The 23,003-nt window shown below is 35.2% G+C and overlaps 1 protein-coding gene across 8 annotated transcripts in view; it reads right to left on the reverse strand.

Moving 5' to 3' along the window:
* Nucleotides 1-23,003, reverse strand: part of cnksr2a (connector enhancer of kinase suppressor of Ras 2a) — a 676,696-nt gene that overhangs the window by 306,514 nt on the left and 347,179 nt on the right. For 5 of the 8 annotated variants that reach the window (XM_051926925.1, XM_028799448.2, XM_028799446.2 and 2 more), the window contains 2 exons: nucleotides 21,767-21,835; nucleotides 6,377-6,523 (listed from right to left, as the gene is read on the reverse strand). In XM_051926925.1, coding sequence (XP_051782885.1) covers nucleotides 6,377-6,523; nucleotides 21,767-21,835 — 216 coding nt within the window. The remainder of the gene's footprint in view (nucleotides 1-6,376; nucleotides 6,524-21,766; nucleotides 21,836-23,003) is intronic. The other 3 variants (XM_028799452.2, XM_028799451.2, XM_051926924.1) reach the window with 1 other exon arrangement.

Here is a 23,003-nt window from a genome sequence, read left to right on the forward strand (position 1 = left end):
TCCGACCTTTTAAAACCAAAGTATCACCAGACAACAGACAGACTTTTTTCGGCAAAAGTTCTTCTGTGTCATCATGTTCAACTTTATCGTCTGCTACAGCTTCAGTTTCGTAGAATGTCCATTTTCACCACTCAGTACCTCCACTAATGTATGTACTCCGTTGCATGCGTGTTTAGTGGTGCAGCAGTGAAAAAGGTCTCCCGTTAAACAGTTTCCTGTTGCGCCATGTTCCGAATGTTGTTTAGGCTATTTAAACCAGTGTTGAGGTATAAGAAAAATCCATTATCATAACAAAAATAAAAAACTGTTTTCGGTATGTACCAGTATACCTCCCAGCACTACCGTAACCCCCTTGATAATTCTGACCATAATATGATTCACCTTATTCCTGCTTACAAACAAAAGCTGAAAACTGTAAAGTCAGTAAAAAGAACAGTTAGAAAGAGGACCAGCAAGGCAACAGAGGTGTTTCAGGACTGCTTTGCCTGTACAGACTGGAGTGTCTTCAAAACTGCCACCTCTAACATACACAAATATACTGATGCTTTAACTTCATATATTCATTTTTGTGAAAATGTTTGCATTTCAACAAAAACAACTGTGAAGTTAGCAATGATAAGCCGCCTGCAGCTGAAGTCACTTCAGTAAAAGTATAGTTTGTGAGCATGCCCATATCGATTAAAAACAGGAAGCTCTGCAGTCTACTTGTGACTTTACGCTGTAGGAAGATAAAAAAAATAATTATAGGTAAATAACATTCGACCTGGCTTTTATATAAGTTAAATATAAATGTTTTTTTTTATGTAAACACTATCACAAAACATAATCAGATACAGGACATTGCACAATATGCTGGCAAGCTCTGTAAGCCCTGCTTTTTTTCTTTAAAGGACACGTATGGAGCAGACTGACTGGCAGGATGATGCCCGACCTGTTGCTGCATCCAAATGGTGCTATCCTTCGCCTTTATGCTTGGTGCAGCTGTGTTGTTCTTATGTTTGAGTGGACGTCTCTTGCGGGGAGGGCTTCTGTTCTCTTTCTCTGATGTAAAATCCTCATCTGAGTTCACCTCTGCTATTAAACATCTTTATTTGAAAACAGCAGTGTCAGATAGGGTTGAGTGTGAATGTGACTGAGAGAATAAAACTGAATAATAAAAAAAAAAAAAAAAAAAAAAAAAAAGCTAACTTTTATAAGTACTATAAATTTATACCAGCTGTTACAGACTCAAATCAAATGTATGTTTTTATACTATAATAGTAAGAATAAAAATGGAGGCATCCAGAATCAAACGACAAACGTCTTGATTACGAGTCAGTAGTTCTTACCACTACACCACCAAAGCAGTCGTATTAGGGGCATGTCAATATCGCACCCTAATGCAAGTTATTTTTCTGAAGTTATATTCTTCAATAAAAGCACTTGTTTTGTTATAAGTGTACCTTTTGTGAAAGTGTATATTTGATATTTGGACTTCAGGCTTCACACATTATACTTTTCATGTGTACACTTTGTCAGTTATTACTAAAACATGAAAAGGTTTCTGTTTTAACGATGTGTTTTTACATAGATTGTTGTAGACGGAGCACACATGAAATGTTTGTATTCCAAGTAACGATATATTATTTACCTTCTACAACTCCAGCACTTCACTCCAACATAAACACTGAGCACTGAGAACCTTCTTTGCGAATAAAACAGCGGCAGTAGGATAGCAGGCTGCTTGCTGTTTGTGCTTATCGATACATTTACAACACAAAACATGCTGACGGAGAGGTGCGAATGGATTTAAGATGGGCTAGGATTAAGAGTTTTTCATAGGCTTTGGTAATTCTAGTGTTAATCCACTTCAGAGCTCAGACGACAGCGCCAGGGCAAAGAGTATGCTTTCAGACCTGGCAATTCTGAGGAATACAGGAAAGCCAAGTATATCTTGGAGAAAGGGATGAAAGGTGCAAAAAAGATACTCCGGTAAGCTGCAGAAACAATTGTCTGCAAATAACAGTGCATCAGTCTGGAGAGGCCTTAAACAGGTCACTAAATACAAGAAACAGATACCAAACAGTTCTTCTGATCCCAGTCTGGCTAATCATTTGGCTCAGTTTTACGGTTACTATGAAAGACAATGGGACATAATTCTACCTGATAGTCTCACTGTTACTACTCAACACTCCTCTTCTTCTCAGCTCCCCCTCCTGCCATCACTGCAAAAAATGTCTGCAACGTATTCAAAAAGCAAAATATTTACATAGCTGCAGGCCCAGACTTTATTTCCCCTTTCACAATCAGGCACTGTGCAGACCAGTTGTATACAGTATTTGCAGACATTTTCAACCAATTTCTGGATCTGTGTACTGTTCCAGTCTGCTTCAAGACCTCCACCATCATTCCAGTAGCCAAATATCAAAGATCATAGGTCTAAATGACTACAAACTGTAGCTTTAACCTCTGTGGTAATGAAGACATTTGAACTCCTTATTCTGAATTACCTCAAGAATTCTACAAAATACTTCCTGGACCCATTTCAATTTGCATACAGAGCCAGACGGTCTGTGGATGATGCAGTGAATTTAGGTCTGAGCTTTATTTACAAAGACCATGATAAGCCAGGGGCATATACAGTATGAGGACTTTGTTTGTGGACTTTACCTCTGCTTTCAATAAAATAATACCAGAGATACTAAATACGAAGCTCACCTAGTTCAACCTATGTAGTTCAATCTGCTATTGGATCACAGACTTTCTTACAGACAGGAAACACATGTCTGACATATTAACCCATAGTACTGGTGCAGAGATAGGTCCACTGCTTTTCCCACTTTACACAAATGACTGTATCTCTGGCGATTCATCTGTCAAATGTCTTAAATTTGCAGATGATATAACACTAATAGGCCTCATTTCAAACAACAAAGAGTCTACACACAGACAAGAGGTGGAAAATCTGACATTGTGGTGCAGCCATAATAATTTGGTTCTTAACATTCAAAAAACTCAGGAGATGATCATAGATTTCTGGAAACCATCACCTGCTCACCTATCACTTGCCATAACTGGCTCAGCCATTGGGATGACCAAATCATTTAAGTTTCTGGGCACTGTGCTGTCACAAACCTTAAGTGAGACAATACAATCACATGCATTATTAAGAAAGCCCATCAGAAAATGGACTTTTTGCATCAGCTCAGGAAATTCAATCTCCCTCAGAAAATATTGTTTCAATTCTATACAGCCATCACTGAGTCCATTCCGACCTTATCTATAACTGTCTGGTTTGGTGCTGCCTATATTCAGGCTAAGGCCAATCTGCAACGCGTCATCAAATCCTGTGAAAGGACCATAGGCTGCAACTTACTGCACCCTTTAGTCCTAGATGAATCCAGGGTAAGGAAGAGGGCCGCAAAGATCAATGCTGATCTGACTCACGCTGGGCATGACCTGTTCCAAAGATTTCCCTCCGGCAAAAGTCTTTGTGCAGTGAAAGCTAAAACAACCTGTCACCTAAACATTTTTTTCCATGTGCAGTTACACTTATTAATCAGGTCTGAGCTTCTACTCAGTAGCTGTGCCTGTACACTAGACTGCCTGGACAGTTTACCCTTGTATGCTGCATCATATTTTAACAATTTTATATTTTATCTTCTTATATTTATCTTTTGTATTCTGTGTTGACCTTACTACTAAACAATGATGCTATGATTTTGGTGAAAGCCATAATGAAAAAGAGGGAAAAAGCTCTACCACCTATACTGCTTCAGATCAATCTGGATTTGTTTAAGAAAAAAAAAATACTGTAGAATCTTCGACAAACGTTCAATATAATATACACAACTGCAGTTACTGCTCTTTTTGCGTCTTGTTATGTCTGGGTGTAGAAAAAGATTTAGCTTCATAGCACATGGAGGGTGGGATGACATTTAACAAAAGTGCTGTTTGCCATGGTTATTGAACATCTCACTATCCGTATTCATAAACTTAATAAAATTAGATCTATTAAAGTAACTGCATATCATTTCTAGATTTAAGATTAATTTGATTAAGAGCATACTATTCCTAGTCAATGTTCTTGCACTTCAGGTAGAATTTAATCAGTTTCCTCTAAATGTCTCATAACAGTTAAAATATTTTAAAATCACAGTTACTAAAGTATTTACTGTAGGTAACACTTATTAGTAACTGTCAATACTTTCATTAATATATCTTTACAAACATTGATTAACTTTAGATTAATTACCACAAAATGATGTATAACTAAATAATAAATGATTTATAAAAATTTAAGGAAGCATTAAATAATTAAAAGGTATTACAAAGAGTTACTAATATTGCCAGCCTTATTTTAAGTTGAATTTGGTAACCTGATGTTTAGTTTGATATTAAAAATTGTCACCTCTTCATCTAAGATTAGCCCTGAGAATTAACTCTGACAAGGGACAACTCTGTTTGGTAAGCCCCCTCAATACTCATCAAGGAAGTAGAACTCTGTTAAACCTAATAAACAATATAGGACTCAAAACAGGCATACAAAGTAAAATAAATGAAAGCAGTTGAGATGACAGACTAAGCTACAACACTCCTTTTGGATAACAAACTTTAGTCAATAAATATTTCAATAAGGGGTTGGATAATGGGAATAATTTTTTTTTTTTTTTTAGAAACACGGGCAACCCCTCATTTCAGGGCATTTGTTTTCATGTACTACAGCCATCAAATGAAAGTTTCAAAATGTACAGACAATATTAGTACATAATAATTTACGGAGTTTACAATAAAATCTCTTTTCATTTGATAAACCTGTTACAAAGTATAGCTACTTAGCACTCTACCAGCGTTCTATGATGCGCATATACTGTACATATAATTTTTATTAAATCTATAAACTCATAGATTCCAACACAACATATGAATCTGTATTAATCTCCTCAGTAGCACTGAATTTACACAATAGATCACCCCCTAGTTTCTGGTTATGGAGATTAAATAAAACTTGCTTTGCTGACCTGAGTTTTCTGCCAAGCTTCCTCTCTATTCAGTACTAAGTAATCAATATAGCAAAAGAAAAATTCCATCAGGCAATGTGGTATACAGGACACTATATGACTACTGATTCAGTTCCAGTCTCAGTTTCACCCTAGCAAGACAATTAAACTCTATGTGTGAAATTTACCCTTACTTTATTTTAACAATTGAAACACAAACATTAATATGTTTTTATACACTCGAAGAGCCATAGACACGTGGAATAAGTTACCGAGTAGTGTTGTTGGACTTTATGGACCTTTAAAACTCGACTTGGTGTTATTATGGAGGAATTAAGTGGATAGGACCGGCAAGCTTAGTTGGGCCGAGTAGCCTGTTCCCATCTAAATCTTTCTAATGTTCTAAAAAAAAAAAAAAAAAAAAAAAAAAAAAAAGTGCAAAAACAATCATATATCCTTATCTTTAAAATTGACATGGAATAAGGCCTCAGCCAAATATCCCATAACAATAAATCATTTTCCTTTGTACTATGAAACTAATCAAATAAAGTCTTACTTTATTGAAACAATTACACTTTCAGTGTTCGGTCTGCTTTAAGGAAATTACTCCAAATCTCTTTATATTATTTGTTAAGTTGACTAAAGTTATATTGTGCATAGGAAGACAAATTAACTCCAGATTTTGATATTGAATGAAAGAGAAAATGTATCTACAATTTGCAGTTTTTATTTCTACCTTTGAACAGGACTGTAGCTTGGTTATGACAGCATCAATGCAATGAGTAGGCAGTTTGCCTGGAATTTGGCCAAGTACATAAATTCACCACCTCCTCCTGCCACCAAAAAACATGGCAATGAATCAGAATGATCTTTCAAAAGTCAGCATGCCTACCCAATCTGTATTTGCTATATTGCTTGGCTGGATGCATTATTTATGTGAAATTATACTTACATACGTTGCTATCCATGATACAATTTACACATCCATTTTATTATGTAGGAAATGTGACAAATAAAATGTTATGTTTAACAACACTTCTCATGTATATTATGATTAAGAAATAATGAAGTGAACTTATTTTTGCGTTGTTAACAAAGCGACTCTTTTTAAATGATGTTGTTGTATAACAGACAGAAGAATGTTGCCATACCGACGTGAGCAGGTACAGATCCAGTTGAATGAAAGTGTGTAAAGATTGAGTCTGTTTGAAAATGGGTGATGACCAAGCAACACATGCAGCTAATGAAATGACTGTCGTGATGAGCAGAAGTGCATATCTTAGAAAAAGGGTGTTTAATTACTAAAACAGTAAATGGCAAAAATGAAACTAATCACTGACATTGTCACAAGCCCTTGTCCTAATTTGTCTGGCCGCAAGAATGGCTTACTTCCTCACCTGCAATGCAAGAGGCTTCCATCTCATGTTCTTTAGTAAAGCAGGAGCTGATGTTAGCATGCTTTGAGGTCTCTTTTTCAAAGTCAAGATCACACCACTGGGATCTTCACGTAGTGCATTAACCAAGTTTTTCAACTGCCACCCCACCTAGTAACCAACAAATACATTAATCAAATAAAATGAAATAGAACATTTTAATTAACCAGTCTGTAAATTCACTACATGTGCAAAGTATTCTATCGACAGCACACACATAATATGTGCTTTCTAGGCAGTACTTATGCAGAAACACAAAGTTACAGGTAAAATGTTATATGGAAGAAAAAAAAACGAGAAGGAAGAGAGCATACATTGTTAAAATACACTTTTAAAAGAAAGTGGTGACTTATGAAAGGACAGACAAATTGCACTTAAAAATTGTTAGATTTAAAATATGATATGAGAATATATTCTGTAATGGTTATTGCAGAAGTTAAATTAATTATGCCTAGGGACATTTACATGTTGTTATTTATATTAATATACAGTATTTATAGTAATAAAGTCAGCTCAAAAGTGTTTCAATCTAATATTGCCGATAATATATTAATCTCATATGTATGATTACCAACAAAAAATTAATAATTACATTTGTTCAGATTCTACATTTGTTTATCTTTATTGTTTTAGAGTATAAAACTGTGAAAGCAGAATTAGGTTCAATACATCTTAATTTCTAATCTACAAACAAACCACTACTGAAAATTTTCCTTCTAACCCATGAATGCAACAGATCTGTGTGCTTCAGGTAACTTAGAAGATGACAAAGATTAGACAAATAAAATTGGAAATTTAGCAAAAGTGCCAAGTAGTGGGGAATTTCTGTTTATAACTCAGGGTTTAGCAGGCTTAAATAAAAATAGAAATGCTAATTGAACCTTTCTGAGTCAGACACATCCCGAAAAAGTGGTTTATTTTAATCAGTATGCTATAAGGTGTGATTTTTAAAAATGTGTTTAATTGCCGTCATACCTACAGGTTGCCTATTATTTCTTTCATCCTTCAATCCATCCATTTTCTCAGCCTGTTTATTCCATTAGAGAGTTGTGAGGAGTTGTTACCAAAGCCAATTTATTTCTCATAAGATAAAAATTATATTTAAGGAAATGCACACAAGTTTGTCATTACAATGAAATTGGCCAAGAACTGCTATTCCCTCTTGTACGCTGTATTTGTACTTTATTAATTTTAGAGTGCCGAGATGACAGAATGTAATGCGCTGGCATGCGGAGGTTGCGTTATGGAGCAGCTGGCCACTCACATGCTACACAATGAACTACTAACAGAAACTCACAATTTTTTATCTACACTGGGCTACTTTAAAGAGGGAACAACTCAAGACAGGTATACTTAAAAAGGGGGAATAAAGAGAAAAAAAATATATAAATTAAATGAAAAAATCATCTGGCTGTAATGCGATTTAATACGAGGGCGCTGAAGAAAAGTTTGTTTAGTCATTATGTCTACAGCCCTAGACAACACAAAGTTTTTGGCACAATTAAAACATCACCACACAAATGTAGAAAATTTTGTGAATTGAGCCTTTGAAAAAGTGGGAACCCAAGCTGACACTCTTCCTAATCAAACAACACCGAAATGAAACACAATGTGCTTCTGCAGTTTATCACCCCTGTTGTTGCACGCTTTAGCTCAGGAATTAAGAGGGGAGTGGGCACTTAACTAAAGCAATGTTTCCAGCAAAAAAGGTGCCCCCAAGACAGTCATTTCTTAAAGCTCTAGTAGAGCTCTATATTCGTTAAATCAGCCATCTCCAGGTGCAACGTTTAGCCCTTCCAAATGCCCTCCCCCTATGTGTTTATAGCCCATAAGAAAATGATCCTCAAGAAAGGAGATGTTAACATAGAAACCTTCTGGTTTGCTATCTCATAACTGTACACCAAGTGCAAAGGTGATGCAGGGTTCAAAGTGCTTTGATATTACATAACCAACAATGAAAAACCAGTTATAAGACAGTTTTCCCAGTAAACCTTTTTCCTTTCTTTCTGAAAATGCCTAGTGTGCTACAGTATATGCCAGACTGCTGGAGCCCCCAGAGAGCCCAAAACCTCTGCTGATTTGGTTGGCATAACTCAATAAGGTTCATTACCAAAACACAGGGTCCACCTGTTGTTTACATATAGTCAATATGTTGAAAATGCTTAATTTCACCTTCTGTTTTATTAGTTTATGCAAAAACTACGATAAACTTTTTAGCAATTTTTGCAGTTTCAGTTTTAAATAGCACATTAATGCAGAAAATCACCTGAAAGAAATTTATACTCTAGAATGAGGATTTTGCATTAGATGCAAATTTAAATATACACTGAATGTAGCTCACCATACAGTAAACTACAATATATTCCAAAGCTATTTTAAACAGCTATTGACTGCTCTTACAAGTGTCAACATAATAAGCAAACAAAGGAACACAGTAATACAACATTAACAAAGCAGGAAGCTATATTCTACTTCACTGTGCAATCAAATATTGCCCGACTATTTCTTTGAAGGATTATTGATCTGTCCAGTGCCCTGCCTACATCTAATGTTACTAAAATATTCTCTGAACCCCCATGATAAAAATTATTCAGAAAACTGATGGATATACAATACAGAAACATTTTTGACCATTTGGTACCATAAACACTTTTACCATTCGTAATAAAAGCATGTGAACACAGAAGAGCACCCATGATTCTGTGGGAGGCCATAAAATTGACAGACAATTTAAAATCACAATATTAGGATGCCAGCTAAATAGCAATAGCATTCATGGAAAGAAAACCTCTATTTACAAAAAAAAAAATTGATTGCATTAACTTCTCAGACTATTTGGAAGATTCTCCAGATTTTTGATTCAATAAGTCTAAATTAGTTCTTTATGGATATTGCCTAGAATTGTTCTTCACAGATACTAACCCTAACACCTTATCTTCTTCCTTCATAATTAAAAGTACTCTTTTACATTTTCTCTTTAATCCGGGTTCAGGGTTCCTACTAATTTTTACCAGCAAAATTCTAAAATGTTTCCAAACTGTTATGGTGTGGAAAATCTTCAGTTTTTCAGTACAAACTGATTATATTTTAGTTATTTTGTGCAAACAAACCAGGTTGAACTGACTTTAATTACAGGCATTGCAAACATCTCTCCTATATATTTGTCCTGTGTTGTACTAGTGTAATCAGAAAATAAGTTTAATATGTCACTGTGCTCTGTGCAAATATTTTAAATCTGCTTTTCTTTTATTTCTACTCACATGCACAGCTGAGCCAGACAGTACAGGGGCTCAGCATTTAGAACTGCTAGGCAAAGCATTTTAAGAAAAGACAAGTTAAGGACAACTGCGAAATGGGCAACATGTACTATTTCTGTGTGTCAAACTCAGCATGAAATTGTATCCTCTCTTTGCCTTGTTTGGAATTGTATTATTCACCTAAGTGGGGGCAAGCACATGGAGAAAGAGTATAAAGCCTCGCAACATTGGCCAGCACACCTTTGAAGCAGATGGACGGATGGGAAATACCATCATGCAATCCGGAAAATCCTTCCAACGCAGCAATTAAATTGGCAGACTCTATACATCGGGCTCCCACTCCCGAACTGGATTTTTGTCATGGCTTCCTCGTCTGCTATGCCGCATAGACCGTTATTAAGGAAAGCCAAGTTATTTCTCCTATGTGATTTCTTACCGCCGTATCACTAAGGGAGTGATATCGCCTTTTTATATTATATCTATACCAGAAACGGCGCACTGTACGATAACGTGCAGTGAATACACTTGACTTGAGCATTCATAGTTTTCATCCTCTTTCTCTGTACGTTTAGCATTTGTTTGCTCAGTGGTTGATGCACTTGCTGCTTCCTGAGCAGCTCTTCTTTTCTCCATCCTAGCAGCCCACTTCTTCTCTTCTTTTGTTGGCGTCTTTTCTCATTAAAAGTGACTGTCAGTGTTTGTTTTGCAATTACTCAATACATTCTCCTTAATTTTTCACTTAAGCTGGCACTTAAGTCTTCAATCTGTCTCAAGAATGATTTAAGATATGAAGAGGTAGGGAAAGTGTCTGTGAAGGTAGTAGGGATGAGAACGGTGCCTGTACGCATGCGCCGCATGGCCGCCCTGCTGGCCGCTGCCGAGAGTTGATTCTACAATAAAATAAAATAAAAATAAAAAGAGGAATAACCTTTGGAGGTCAATCATCATCCCGAAAACGGATAGTAGACATTACATAGTATATGTGTACCAAATTTCAGGTCAATGGTTCAAACAGTTTGCGAGCTACAGATGATTTAAAATCCTGGACAGACAAAACGAACAGCCACAGTAGCATATTATATAAAAAGATAGTTTCAGGTTATGTAAAATGCCGCAATTACAAACAAATCTATTCCATCAAGGGAGCTAGCGCCACCTGCTGGATACAACTAGTCTGTGTTCATTGGTTTACAGCTTAAACATGGAGAGAAAAGGCGGCAAGTATAGATGCCACAGAGCCTGTTTTAATTAATTTATAACCTGGGAATGGATGGTCCTATATAGCTAGGTACTACCGCATTAGGGAAACAAAGGAATATGGAGCACTTTGATCAGTGACATTTGTTATAAATGTGTGCAATGTTATATGTCCAGAAACCCCATGTGTGCATATTTACATAAATGTCTTGTCTGATGGAACAAAAAGGAAAAGAGTAAAAAACAACCACAGATGAGCAACGTTCTTCAAGATATTATCTGATTTAGACATCAGAAAATGTAACAGGAATGATCACTAAATCAAAAACTTCCAGGGAAAACATTCACCTTTTGACACTTCTGATTTTCATTAAGCTTTTCTAAGAACAACTGCAGTAAAAGCAAGACATTGTATGGCTAGTAAGTGGCATATAACCAAAAGACTCCACCACTTGAGACTTTATGTGTGCGTGTTAATCTTCAAGGGCGAGAGTAGCTACACCCAACAAACATCCCTGGTATGTATCAAAAAGTTGACAATAATACACATACCTTTAAAACTATATTTACATGAATTTGTCTTTTCACTTTTATGAAAAATTAGGCCTTACAACCTCTACAAAAATAATGCAAATGTGATAAGTTTGAGGTATTTGTAATAGTCTTAGAGAGTTAATTCCTTGGACCCCTAAATTTGAACACTTTTCTTATTATCTGTCTTCTGCAAACTTTATTCAGCTGGTTTCATGATTTCATTATTAGTTCTTTCATGTGTGTAATTGTTCAACAGCACTGACCACAAATATGGACTACCATTTACAGAAAGACAAATATATCTGACAGTTTAAGGCCAATTGTGCGATTTACTTTATAGGAAAAAAAAAATCAATCTACTGTTTAATACAACACTAAGGTCTGTACGTCTAGTCCACCTGAGCAATGTGATTGTTCAGTTTGGCTTTGGCTGTGCAACAAAAGAGGAAGTACAGGTGTGAACCGCACAAGGAGGAATAAAAGGTGTATGAGGCACACTGAGAGAAGCACCTTCAAAGACGCAACGTATAAAACTGGACAGAAGACAAGAAAGGCATCTTGAAAATAATGAGTCTGAGAATTAGGCTTTACGGAAACATATTCAACAGAGGGAGCGCCAGTAAAGATACATTCAAACACAAATATAGAGGAAAGGCACTGAAGCTACATATATGGCAAGAGATAGAAAATATTTTTTACTTATTCTATTGCTTGTCTATTGCAAAGTCAGAGTTTCATTCTTGCATTGATTACTTTTGCTTTAATTGTTCAACTTGTTTACTCCTAGTACCTTAGACAACTGTTAGGGAATGTTTCTAACACAAGCTATTATAACTGTTATATTGCTTTTCTAAATCTTGAATAAACAAAAACTTTTCTTCATGAATTACATTTTATCAAACTGAACACAGCAAGTGCAGTATTAATATAGTAAGATGTTACCCGTGATCAGATCAATTTGCTCGATGCCATTCACATTGCCTGTTCTTTTTGCAGTGCTACTGCTTGAAAAAAATCAGTTTGTTAGTACTTTCTGCTTTGACTGCACACTCATCTGCTGCGTGCTCCAGTGCTTTTGCATCAGCCTTAACCCTGTCCGTGTTTTTTAAGTTCTTAAGCTTGTCCTTGAGGTTGCTCATCTTGCCTCTCTCGCTTCTATTTTTAAGATAGGCATGTCTGTAAATGAAACAAAACCAGAGGGTACCTTCATTACATTCCACAGCCTCCTGAACTCTGCTTTAGAATCCATGATTCCATGAAATGGAGTATCCAGCCTTTCCGAATGGGGGGGGTATAAATCACTGAAGCCTCTTGTGGTCACAGCAAAATTACAAAATTCCATGAACTCCCTCATCAAATCAGAACACACTGCCTCATTCATTAGATTCACTGTGACAAAAGTGTGCAGGTCACTCTTTTTCATTTCTTCATTTTGTTTTCTGAGCACACTGCTTCTTGTTTGAGAGCACCTTTCTTTGGTCCAGAAACTTACATTTCTGAGGGTGGTTTTACTAGAGCCTCCTTAAGAATCCTACCTAAAAAAAGCAATCATCAGATTTTTACATTTCATTTTTATCACAACCACCTGCCTCTCTGAAACTTTGAATCCCTAAACTGACACAGAACAATGACTGTCACAAAAATCCAGCGTTCACCACAGAAACATCCTTGTGCTCACATGTTTTCTGAAAAAGGACCTGGAGAATCTTCAATGTTGAGGTTTCTTCTTTCCGGGTCTTTTCTATAACAAACCATTCCATGTGCCCTGCAGATAGGGCACGCACATTAAAATTAGTGTTTAAATAGCTTATTAATTATTTAATCAAATATGAAATCTATAGCTTACCTTTAATGAGTTTGTGCAGGTCCTTGCTCATGAAAGGTAGACTCATTTGACCATACGATATTCAGTAAGGAAGGGACTAACTTGCTTGGTGATGCTGTTAAACACTAAAATTTCACAGGGAACAGAGGACTTGTGCAGCTTTTTTTTTAATCTTTTGAAGAGATTTTATTTTCAGCTTATCTACATTGTCTTTTAGAACCTAGCTCTCATAACATTTCACATTAGACCAAAGCCATACGTGCTCTTTCACATACTGTCAAACGTTTGATCCAATAATGTTGCAAAAATTAAGCATGAAACTGCTGTAATCTCTGAATTTGACAAAGTCTGTATGTAGGACTGTCACTGAATGGCCAGTGCAGTCTAGAGAGGGTATGGTCCATTTCCACCTGATTGATTTAAAACCACTGTGAAACGTGTTGGTAAGAATATGCAGGCAGAGCCGTCTTAACAGCATTATAGGCCCATGTGCAAAGCAGTGCACTGGGGCCCCTACCTACACAACCACTCAGCAAGTCACAACATACATAAATTAGCATGGGGCCCCTATGCTCATGGGACCACCAGGAAACTGCCCAGCGTACCCATGCGTTAAGACGGCCCTGTGTGCAAGCCACATGAACCAACACTGATCAATGTGTTATTCATTTCATGCGAAAGCTCAGGCTGCAACAAGTCAAACACTTTCTAAATAACAGATCCCCCCCCCATAGATAATTGTCCATCTTTGCAAGTGTGTTCTGTAACTTCACTATGTTCCAAGCAGATGCATGCTCCATAAAGTTTACATATCGAGTTCTCACTTCTCTGGCATTCACAATTCTTACATACAAATCCATTTGTCTGAGTTGCACTGCATGACTAAAAGTCTCATGAAAATGCAGGGCATACCGTGCTTTTTGTAGCCCTTTCCTGACAAACACCAATAAGGAGAAATATTGAAAGTGGTGTAATATGCACAGTTTGTTTCAATACAGGAACATTTTGCTGCCAGGAAATAATGTTTTAAACAGCTGGCCAACTTTAGTGGACACTTTCTATGAATAACGCGAATGAGTTACTTTTAGTGTTCACAAAACCAGCAGGCAGTAAATTGATTTGCCTGGCTGGCTTATTATGGGAGGTGATTTTGCTAGCCTTTTTTTTGCTAGCTGCAGGAGAGTTACAAAAGGTGCTCATTCCAGTTGTTTAGTCAAAGCCTTCTCATTGTCATTGTGTGTTTTTTTTAACCATTTGTTTGACTTACTAGCACAACTTCATCCATATTCTCCCTGTCATCGACATTTTCCTAAATAACTTGCATTTTACGTGTCCTTGGGGCTTCTTCATTTTGGAGCCATATCTTATATTCATTGGTTGCAGAACTTGATGAAAATAGATTTACTGGCCACTCTGACATGGACACTAGCTCATGGCTCACTTTAAAATTCTGGAGACAAGACCTGACAATGCCATAATGGGTAATGTTAGTAACAGTCAGGCAGTAACATTTTCATGATTTTGCTAACACAAAAACAAAATTATCATATAGCCATGTTAAAAAATTCTATGACTTTTCCAAAACTCATTGGACACTTAAGATTAAATGATTAAACCCTTGCCTTATTTATCCAGACTTTTACTAGTGAAGAAAAGTTTTTTGTATACTACACTATGGGAGCCATACAGCACTTAATTTTCCAGAAGCAGTATCCCAACTGTTTTACATGGTTAAATCATAACTTCCCTTGACCAGAAGTACACCTAACGTATACCTTCCAGTCTAAGAACACTCTCATTGTGTAATTAGCATGCAGGAGAAATATTTACATTCTATTTGTAGGACTTTATGCTTACTGAAAAAAAAACACTTCATTTGCCATATACTATATCTAGAACTGTAGTTCTCGTGGTGTCCTCTTGGAAAGGTTCCTTCAGCCATTTTTGAATCCAGCTACATTCTGGAACTTCTTTTTCTATTATACAGCAGGATGTTCTGTAAAAATGGTGGCAAGGCAGGAACCAGTCCTCAAAGGGATATTAGTCTATGACAAGCTATATCCACATTCATTTAAACCTGTTCATTTTATAGTTCTGAGGGAGTAACACAGAGATTTGATACAGTGCTACCCTCTTAACAGCAAGAGCAGAAACCAAAGAATTGTATGGGAATGGAAGATACGCAATACATAGCTTGTCTGATAGCAACAATTATCTTACTATGATTTTATTTATTGTTTTTTCTCAAAAATTATCACTTTACTCTTGAAAGAGGAATGAAACATACAATAATCTTCAAAAATACCACAATCTACCACATTTCACATGGATACTTAATCAGTTGTAGCTAAAAAACATGCATTGTTCAATTATACTTCCAGAAAGGTAAAGCATTTCCTTTCTTTCCTCTGTTATTATTCATCTGATAAAGTACATTATAACAGGCAAATTAAACATAGGGCTTGCTTAACACTTTTTAACAGTTAGATGCATTATAGGTCATTTATAAATAGTTCTTTGTAGTAAACTTTCAGTTAGTTAAACCAGAAAATTCTCAAAAGGCTTGTTGTAGCTGATCTTAAATTTGCTTTCACAAAATGAATTGAAAAAATATGATTTAGAAAGTCAGTTCAACATATTACGCTGAAGCAGGAATCCAAATGCACAGTAAACAGAAAAGTACAAATACAAGACAGGCATTATTTTTCATTAATATATCCTACAGTAAGATTATAATCCTATATTGTGAATACTCACCCACTATTCTATTACTTGTATAGTCACGGTATTTTGCTCTACCATTTATTATTTAATATATCTGTCCTTAAATCTTTGTAGCTTTCATAGCCTCTTTGGGGCAAAAAGACAGGAATACTTCCTGGACAAAGTGTTAGTCTATCACAAGGCACACACAAGGACAGTAGATATGGAAACTCAAATCCTATGGGTCAGTTTAGAGACACTCATCAATCTAACGCACAGAGTAGCAGGAAATCAAGAACTTTTGGAGAAAAATCTATTTAAAAAAAAAAAAAGTGAAAACAGACTGGCCAAAATACAAATCCTGTCTCCTGGACCTATGAGCAAACAGTGCTAATCATTATGTCACCTGGTGAGATTCTGAACTGTAGAATGTCACCTATGGCTGTAAAGTAGCAGTCTAATCACTATACTAACACAACGCCCACTTTTACTGTTCCATCTTTAAACAACATTAAATTTTCATTAATTGTTTCTGAAATGAGACATTATCACTTAGAATGATTTATTTTACGATATGGATGTATATTTAAAAAATAAATACATGACTATAAAATTAAAGGGAAAAATTATAATGATAACGAGACAAACACAAGAAATAATGTACGTATGTCATTTCTTTTACAGGCTGCCTTTTTAATAAACATTGAAAGCATAATTTCTCAGATTATACACCTCTAACTGCATTCAGTTGAGAATATCAATTATTTGAAGGATGGACATGGGTTAGAAATAATTACTTCAAGAAGCCAATGTCTTCTGTAAATGGAAATATTTCAAAAAGACTGTAAAGCGGAGAACAATGGTTCATAAATCAAAAAATCTCATTATAATTATAACATCTACTAAAATTAGGAGATAATTATTGGCCTTTTTTTAAAGTGACTTGTCCCGTTATAAATTTGCCTAAACAGATAATAAAAACTTTGTATCAACTGGGGCAGCTATTGTGCTTTTTACACCTTACTTGTATACTCTATCCATTGTGGTAATATTGGATTATTATTCTTTATAAAGATAAGTAAGAAACAATATTTAAATGTGTCGATTACAAAATACTTATATAACAAAAAATGTTCTTTTCTACTGAAATGTGTCAATTTTCTTTGTTGTCATTAAATACAAAATCCATCCATCCATCCATCCATCCATTTTCCAACCCGCTGAATCCGAACACAGGGTCACGGGGGTCTGCTAAATACAAAATGAATGTCCTAATTATGACACTTTAATTTTGTTGAAACAAAAATTCTCTCTCTCACTTAATCTAATTGAGGGGCATATGGGGTCAGCACATAACCTTGTTTTTCATCAAGATTCTTTTTTGAAAGCAGAAGCTTCTTCCTTTATGTCCTCGATATGTAGGTCAAAGTTGTGCAGTTTTTATCAAATGGTTGACTTGTGTACTTTGAAACTAATTGAGGCAAGGTTGGGGGGCACGTGTTGATAGAGCGTTGTCACACCAACCAAGACCTGCATGCAAATCTCTTGATGATCTCCAATGTTTCTATTAGACTTTCTGTAGCTGTTTTTGATCACATATTAGGCTGAATTTGGTGGGACGACTTGGATAACACAGATTTCCTGTAGTTTGTTACTTTTTTGCATTGGTACATGATCTTTCAGACAACGCAGTGACCACAGACCATTTAGAAATGGCTCTAACCCACCCCAAGACTCATAAACATGAACAATCTTTTCTTGTGAGGGTATCAGAGAAATCTTGTGATCTTAAACTGACGTAGCCATTGACCTCTCAATTTCTTTGATTAAACTACAGTTCAGGTTCCTGGTGTTTATATTAAGCAAAGCTGTCATTTCTTCATTATTAAGGTGCACCTGATTCTATATTTAGGCAAGTGATGTACTGATAAAAGAAAGTGCACTTCTGTTAATTTAAACAAGACAAATTACGGCAAAATGTGACTATTTAATTATATGTTGTGTATAATTATTTCATTAGTATTGATAGGTAAAAGTGATGTTAAGATTAAATATACTTTCATCCAAAATGTAAAAAAGTCAAACATTTTCATGTATTTACTTTTTCATATAACTGTAAAAAAACAATGTAACAATAAACCATATCTTCAAAAACGTTTAGTTTTTTAAGCATCTTGGCAGCTGGACAACTACTGCCAATGTAAGTTTGCTTATTTATTTTTGTAATACTTCTTTATCCTGCCAGATGTGAAGAAAATCCCTAGAATTAGACATGTGACTCAAATGTTTTTCATGAAATGTAAGGCAATGATATAAAAGTGACACATAAAAAAAAATTGTACCACAGATCACTTAATGTCAACCAGCTTTGTCATTGAAACACAATCTATCGTGACAACAACAATCAGTTGGCAAGAGCTAATTTTGAACAGGATGGAAGTTTACACTGGTTTATTCATACACATCCTCTCACCCAATTATAAAATACCCTGTGGGTATTTGGGATGTGGGCGAAAACTACAGGACACAAAAATATGATCCAAGCTGCAACTGAACCCACATCCCTATGCAGGTAAATTAGTAGTATTAAACACAGCACCATCCTGACAGTCACATTTTGTTATAGTATTTTCTTAATGAGATGCAAATTTTGCAATATCATCAATTTGAACTCAACAAACTTGGTAAGTCACATGGTATTAGTGATTGGCCATATTGGGCCAAAATCATTAACTTAGGCCCATGAAATCTTGGTCTAATTGATCTGAAACTATAACCAAATATAGGATGTACTGTACAACAGTGGTGAGGGGATGTTGGCTGCATAATGAGGTAATGTCATGCACTGTAAGGATGCTAGGTTTAGGACAATAGAATATGGTACATTATGTGTGCACTTAATCACTCTTGGGGGAAAAAAACTAGTATAGGCCAATGTTTTGATTAGGAAGTAATGTCATGTTAGATATGCCATCCAGAACAAACTGGGCCTAGCTTCCTCATTGAAAGTAAATGTTATTGGAATTACTACATGTTGATCTTGCTATGGTTTTTCAAACAAGAGAGGTCTGACAGTAAAACTGTACTGAATTAACACTAGAATTCCTGAAGCCTAAGGAAAAAACTTGTAATCCCCGTCGATCAGCACAAGCAGCAAGCAGCCTGCTGTCCCACCCCCCTCCTTGACAGAGCTCAGCTCACTACTCAAAACAAGGAGTGCCCAGTGCAAAGGGATTTAAGGTGGGCCGGGATTACAAGTTTTTTCATAGGCATCAGGAATTGTAGTGTTAAAAGCATACTGCAGGTCACCATTCCCCACCTTGACGGAGCTCAGCTCACCACTTAAAACACAGAGTGCCCGGTGTGAAGGGATTTAAGGTGGGCCGGTATTACGAGCTTTTTTGTAGGCTTCAGGAATTCTAGTGTTAAAAGCACTACTGCAGGTCACCATGCAATATTCACCTGCTAATGCACAAGCTGTTTTATCTGGCACATCTCTCAAACTACTGAGCACTTCAGCCTTACTGACCTCTTAGAGAATTTTCCACTGCTCATTAATGATTATAACTATATATTTCCTACACCAACTAAAAGTATGTGTGAAATTGTGTAATTTTTTTGCTTAGCACAACAAAATCCTCTGGCAAAATTCATTGACACATTATAAAACTCACAGGTTTAACTTAAAAATGACTATGTAGAGTCTTAAAAAAATAATCCAGATTTTCTTATTAATACTGTATATGCATCATTTTAAGAATTTTGATTGCCTAGATGAATATAAAGGTGTAGTGTGGTTCATACAGTGTTTATAACACTTTACTATGCAATGACATCATGATAATGACTCTATAAAGCATTGAATAGCTACAAAATAAATTAATATGCATTCTACATCTTTTTTAATTTAATAATTACTTACAGTGGTACCGTAAGGTACGTATTATCAATTGGCAGCTCTCATGTAAGACCTGTCCTGCCTGCAAGATTTATCTGGCCTCAGATTGTCCTCATCTAACACATTTTTTGAGCTATATTAAAATATGTAAAATCTTTAAATATCATATATTTGTTTTTTGTTTTTGTTCTTTATTTTGCCTTATACAATTTCTTGTATTAGGAATTTGGCAGTTTTCGCATACCCCTTGGGGTCAGAGCGCAGGGTCAGCCATTACATCTGATGTAATGAGTAATCGCTGCAGGTATGGTCAGTTCAGCTTGATTCCTAATTCTGATTTAGTACACAGACTAAGCAAAAACAGCAAGTTAAGAAAAGGTGGGAGAGATTTGAAACATTACAGCATCACAAGTTTGTGATGTTTGAAATTTTAATTAACTTGACATGTGAGCACCAAAGAATTACAAACAAGCAGGCCTTCAGTAACTTTGTTGCTCATGCTTAGCTTAATACTGTATATAGAAGCTATATTTCATAAAGAATGGAACATAAAACTTCAGTGCTCGTTTAACTAGCTGAAAATTTCCTTCAGGTTAAAGGAAAAAAAATGAAAGGAGAGAGGTTTATAAATACATATGCACTACACTTTAAATTTCTGGAATTATTTTTTAAATAAAATAATTAAATTCTTGCTATTGTATGTAACAAACAAAATTAATCTTGCCTAAATAATGCAAAAATATATAATTTTTCTACATATGATCTTTTCATTTTTTTATACATGTCTAAACCACATTACCTATAGATGTTTCTTACATAAGAACAAATATTTTTTCTCTTTGAAACAACTTCATAAGAGAATGAGAATATGATAAAGCTACTCTGAAGCTAGTGCAAGATGTTGGGATTTTGGATGATTTCAGAGGATGAAAGAAGATGTGTAACTTTACTGCTAATAATACTGAAACACACAGCAGACTTAGTGTGCTGTGCATCATATACAGAATGAACTAATGTTTTACATGCTTTAAGAAATAAAAGCCAGTAGCTGCCAGTGGAGGAATTTACAGAGATCTTTGTTACCCAAATCTACTGTTGATTTCATTTCAAGCAATGACATATTGGTTCAAATCATTTCCTTTGCCTATTTCTCAAAAAATTAGTTTTAATTACTTTTTCAGGGAACTAACCAGCAAATGAAAACCACCATCAAATTCCCCCAAAACTCAAAATGGAAATATGCTTTAAACAAACTAATTAGAGAAGTGTGAAGTCACAAAAAGTAACTTAGAAGAAGAAAAACAAAAACCACAACAGTAAAAAACAGTGCAACCATACAGCAAGGGACTGCACTATTATCCAGATTTTCATTCATGTCTCTTAGAGATTATTAAATGAGAGTGATGCTTGAAAATTAGTTACATTAAAACTCATATCTCTTAATTATTGAACTTGACCTTAAACTAGTATGATTATGTTGGAAATTATATACAGTGATAACATGCTGAATTTCCAAGGACAAAGAAATTGCTCGGCAACTTATGAACCTGTAATATGATGTGTCTATAAAAACAAATCAGTTTCTTATACACCATACTTCACCTTTACACTTTACATTTACAAGAGAATATTAATTTGAAAATATTTACTAGTTAAGTTTTTAAACCATACAAATTCATTTGATTTACAATTGATTTTAATATAGATTGCATAGAAGCTTAAGAAATTGATAAATTTTATTATGCAGGAAATGTTTATATGTTAAAAATATGATATAAAAATAATCAGATTTTTACGCAAAGAGTACATGTATATATGAATATATATATACAGTATATATACACAAATATACATATATATTCACTCTTGTATAACTACACATAGTGAGAGACAGAGACAGAAAGAGGCAGAGAGAGAGCGAGAGCGAGAGCGATACACACCACTGTTTGATGATTGACTTGGATTACTTCATCCCCTGCATGGATCTTCTTACAGCGATCTGCAGGAGACTGCCAAAGAAAATGAAACATAATTATAATCGTGTACATTGGCCTTGGTTTTAATCAATTGAAAGTGTAAATTGTAACTTTAAGATTGGGGTTGAAAGGATTTAGCATAATACAGTATTTTGTAGTGTAATCTAAATTCCCGAAAACAAATAATTTTCTTTCACACAAAACCACCAAATGTCTGTGTCCTAAAGTCTAACATGATAAAAAAAAAAAAATTCCCAGAAAACCTGCACATCCATCATTCAAAATAATTCCAAAAATTTGTAATTAAAGAAATGGTTTAATAAAGAAAATAAAAACCCAAGCACAATGAAACACATTCCTTATGGACAAACTAGACTGAATTGGAAAGCAAAACAAATCTTGTATAAAATTTGATATAGAGACATATGAATTGATGACATTCAGCTGGGCAAACTGCTAGTGGCTTCAGGAAGCAGGCACTCATTCAGACAGAAAGTAAGCACTGAAGTGCTTAAAAACAAACAAGGGAGATAGAAAATGTCATAACAAGGGTGAAGAGAAGAATTAAGTATAATGTGAAGGGTGCCCCCTTGCACACTGTCCCAGTGTGGTCCTGCACGAAAGGACTTTTCTTTTACTGCAAAGAGATACTTTATATTAAATGTAAGAGGAAGACCAACATCCATTAAGTTTGATAATTGTCCTGCTGTTTGAAGACATACTGAAAATTTTAGCAAAAGAAAGCCACATACTTCTTCTGACAGCAAAGCTGATGTGTATCAAGATACTGAAATGCAAATACATGACACAATGCCAAGGGCTTTGAGAAGTATAAGTCTAATTTACTGGGTTCTGCATCTGCTTGCTAAAGAAAACTTTACTGAAATCAAAAGAGACATTTAAAAAGTTTGATCTACCAGCTGAATCTTAAAGGTGATTAATGTTAGGTTCTTATAAAATGAAATGTTACAAGTCAATAGCAAGGGAGCAGAAGAAAAAAATATATTTAAAATTATTTTAAAAAGTATTTAAATTGCTCCAGAAATTACTACAAAGATAATTTCATCCCAAGACCTCACTCTGTGACTTCAGCCAGTCAGAAATCCAGCAAAACATTTTGGATCTTCTATCAGCATCACATCAGCTTTGCTTAAACTGTGCACCGCATTAAAAAACACAAAAACCATGTTGGAACTGACAA

The sequence above is a fragment of the Erpetoichthys calabaricus genome, chromosome 4 (assembly GCF_900747795.2).
Source record: "Erpetoichthys calabaricus chromosome 4, fErpCal1.3, whole genome shotgun sequence".
NCBI lineage: Eukaryota > Metazoa > Chordata > Cladistia > Polypteriformes > Polypteridae > Erpetoichthys > Erpetoichthys calabaricus.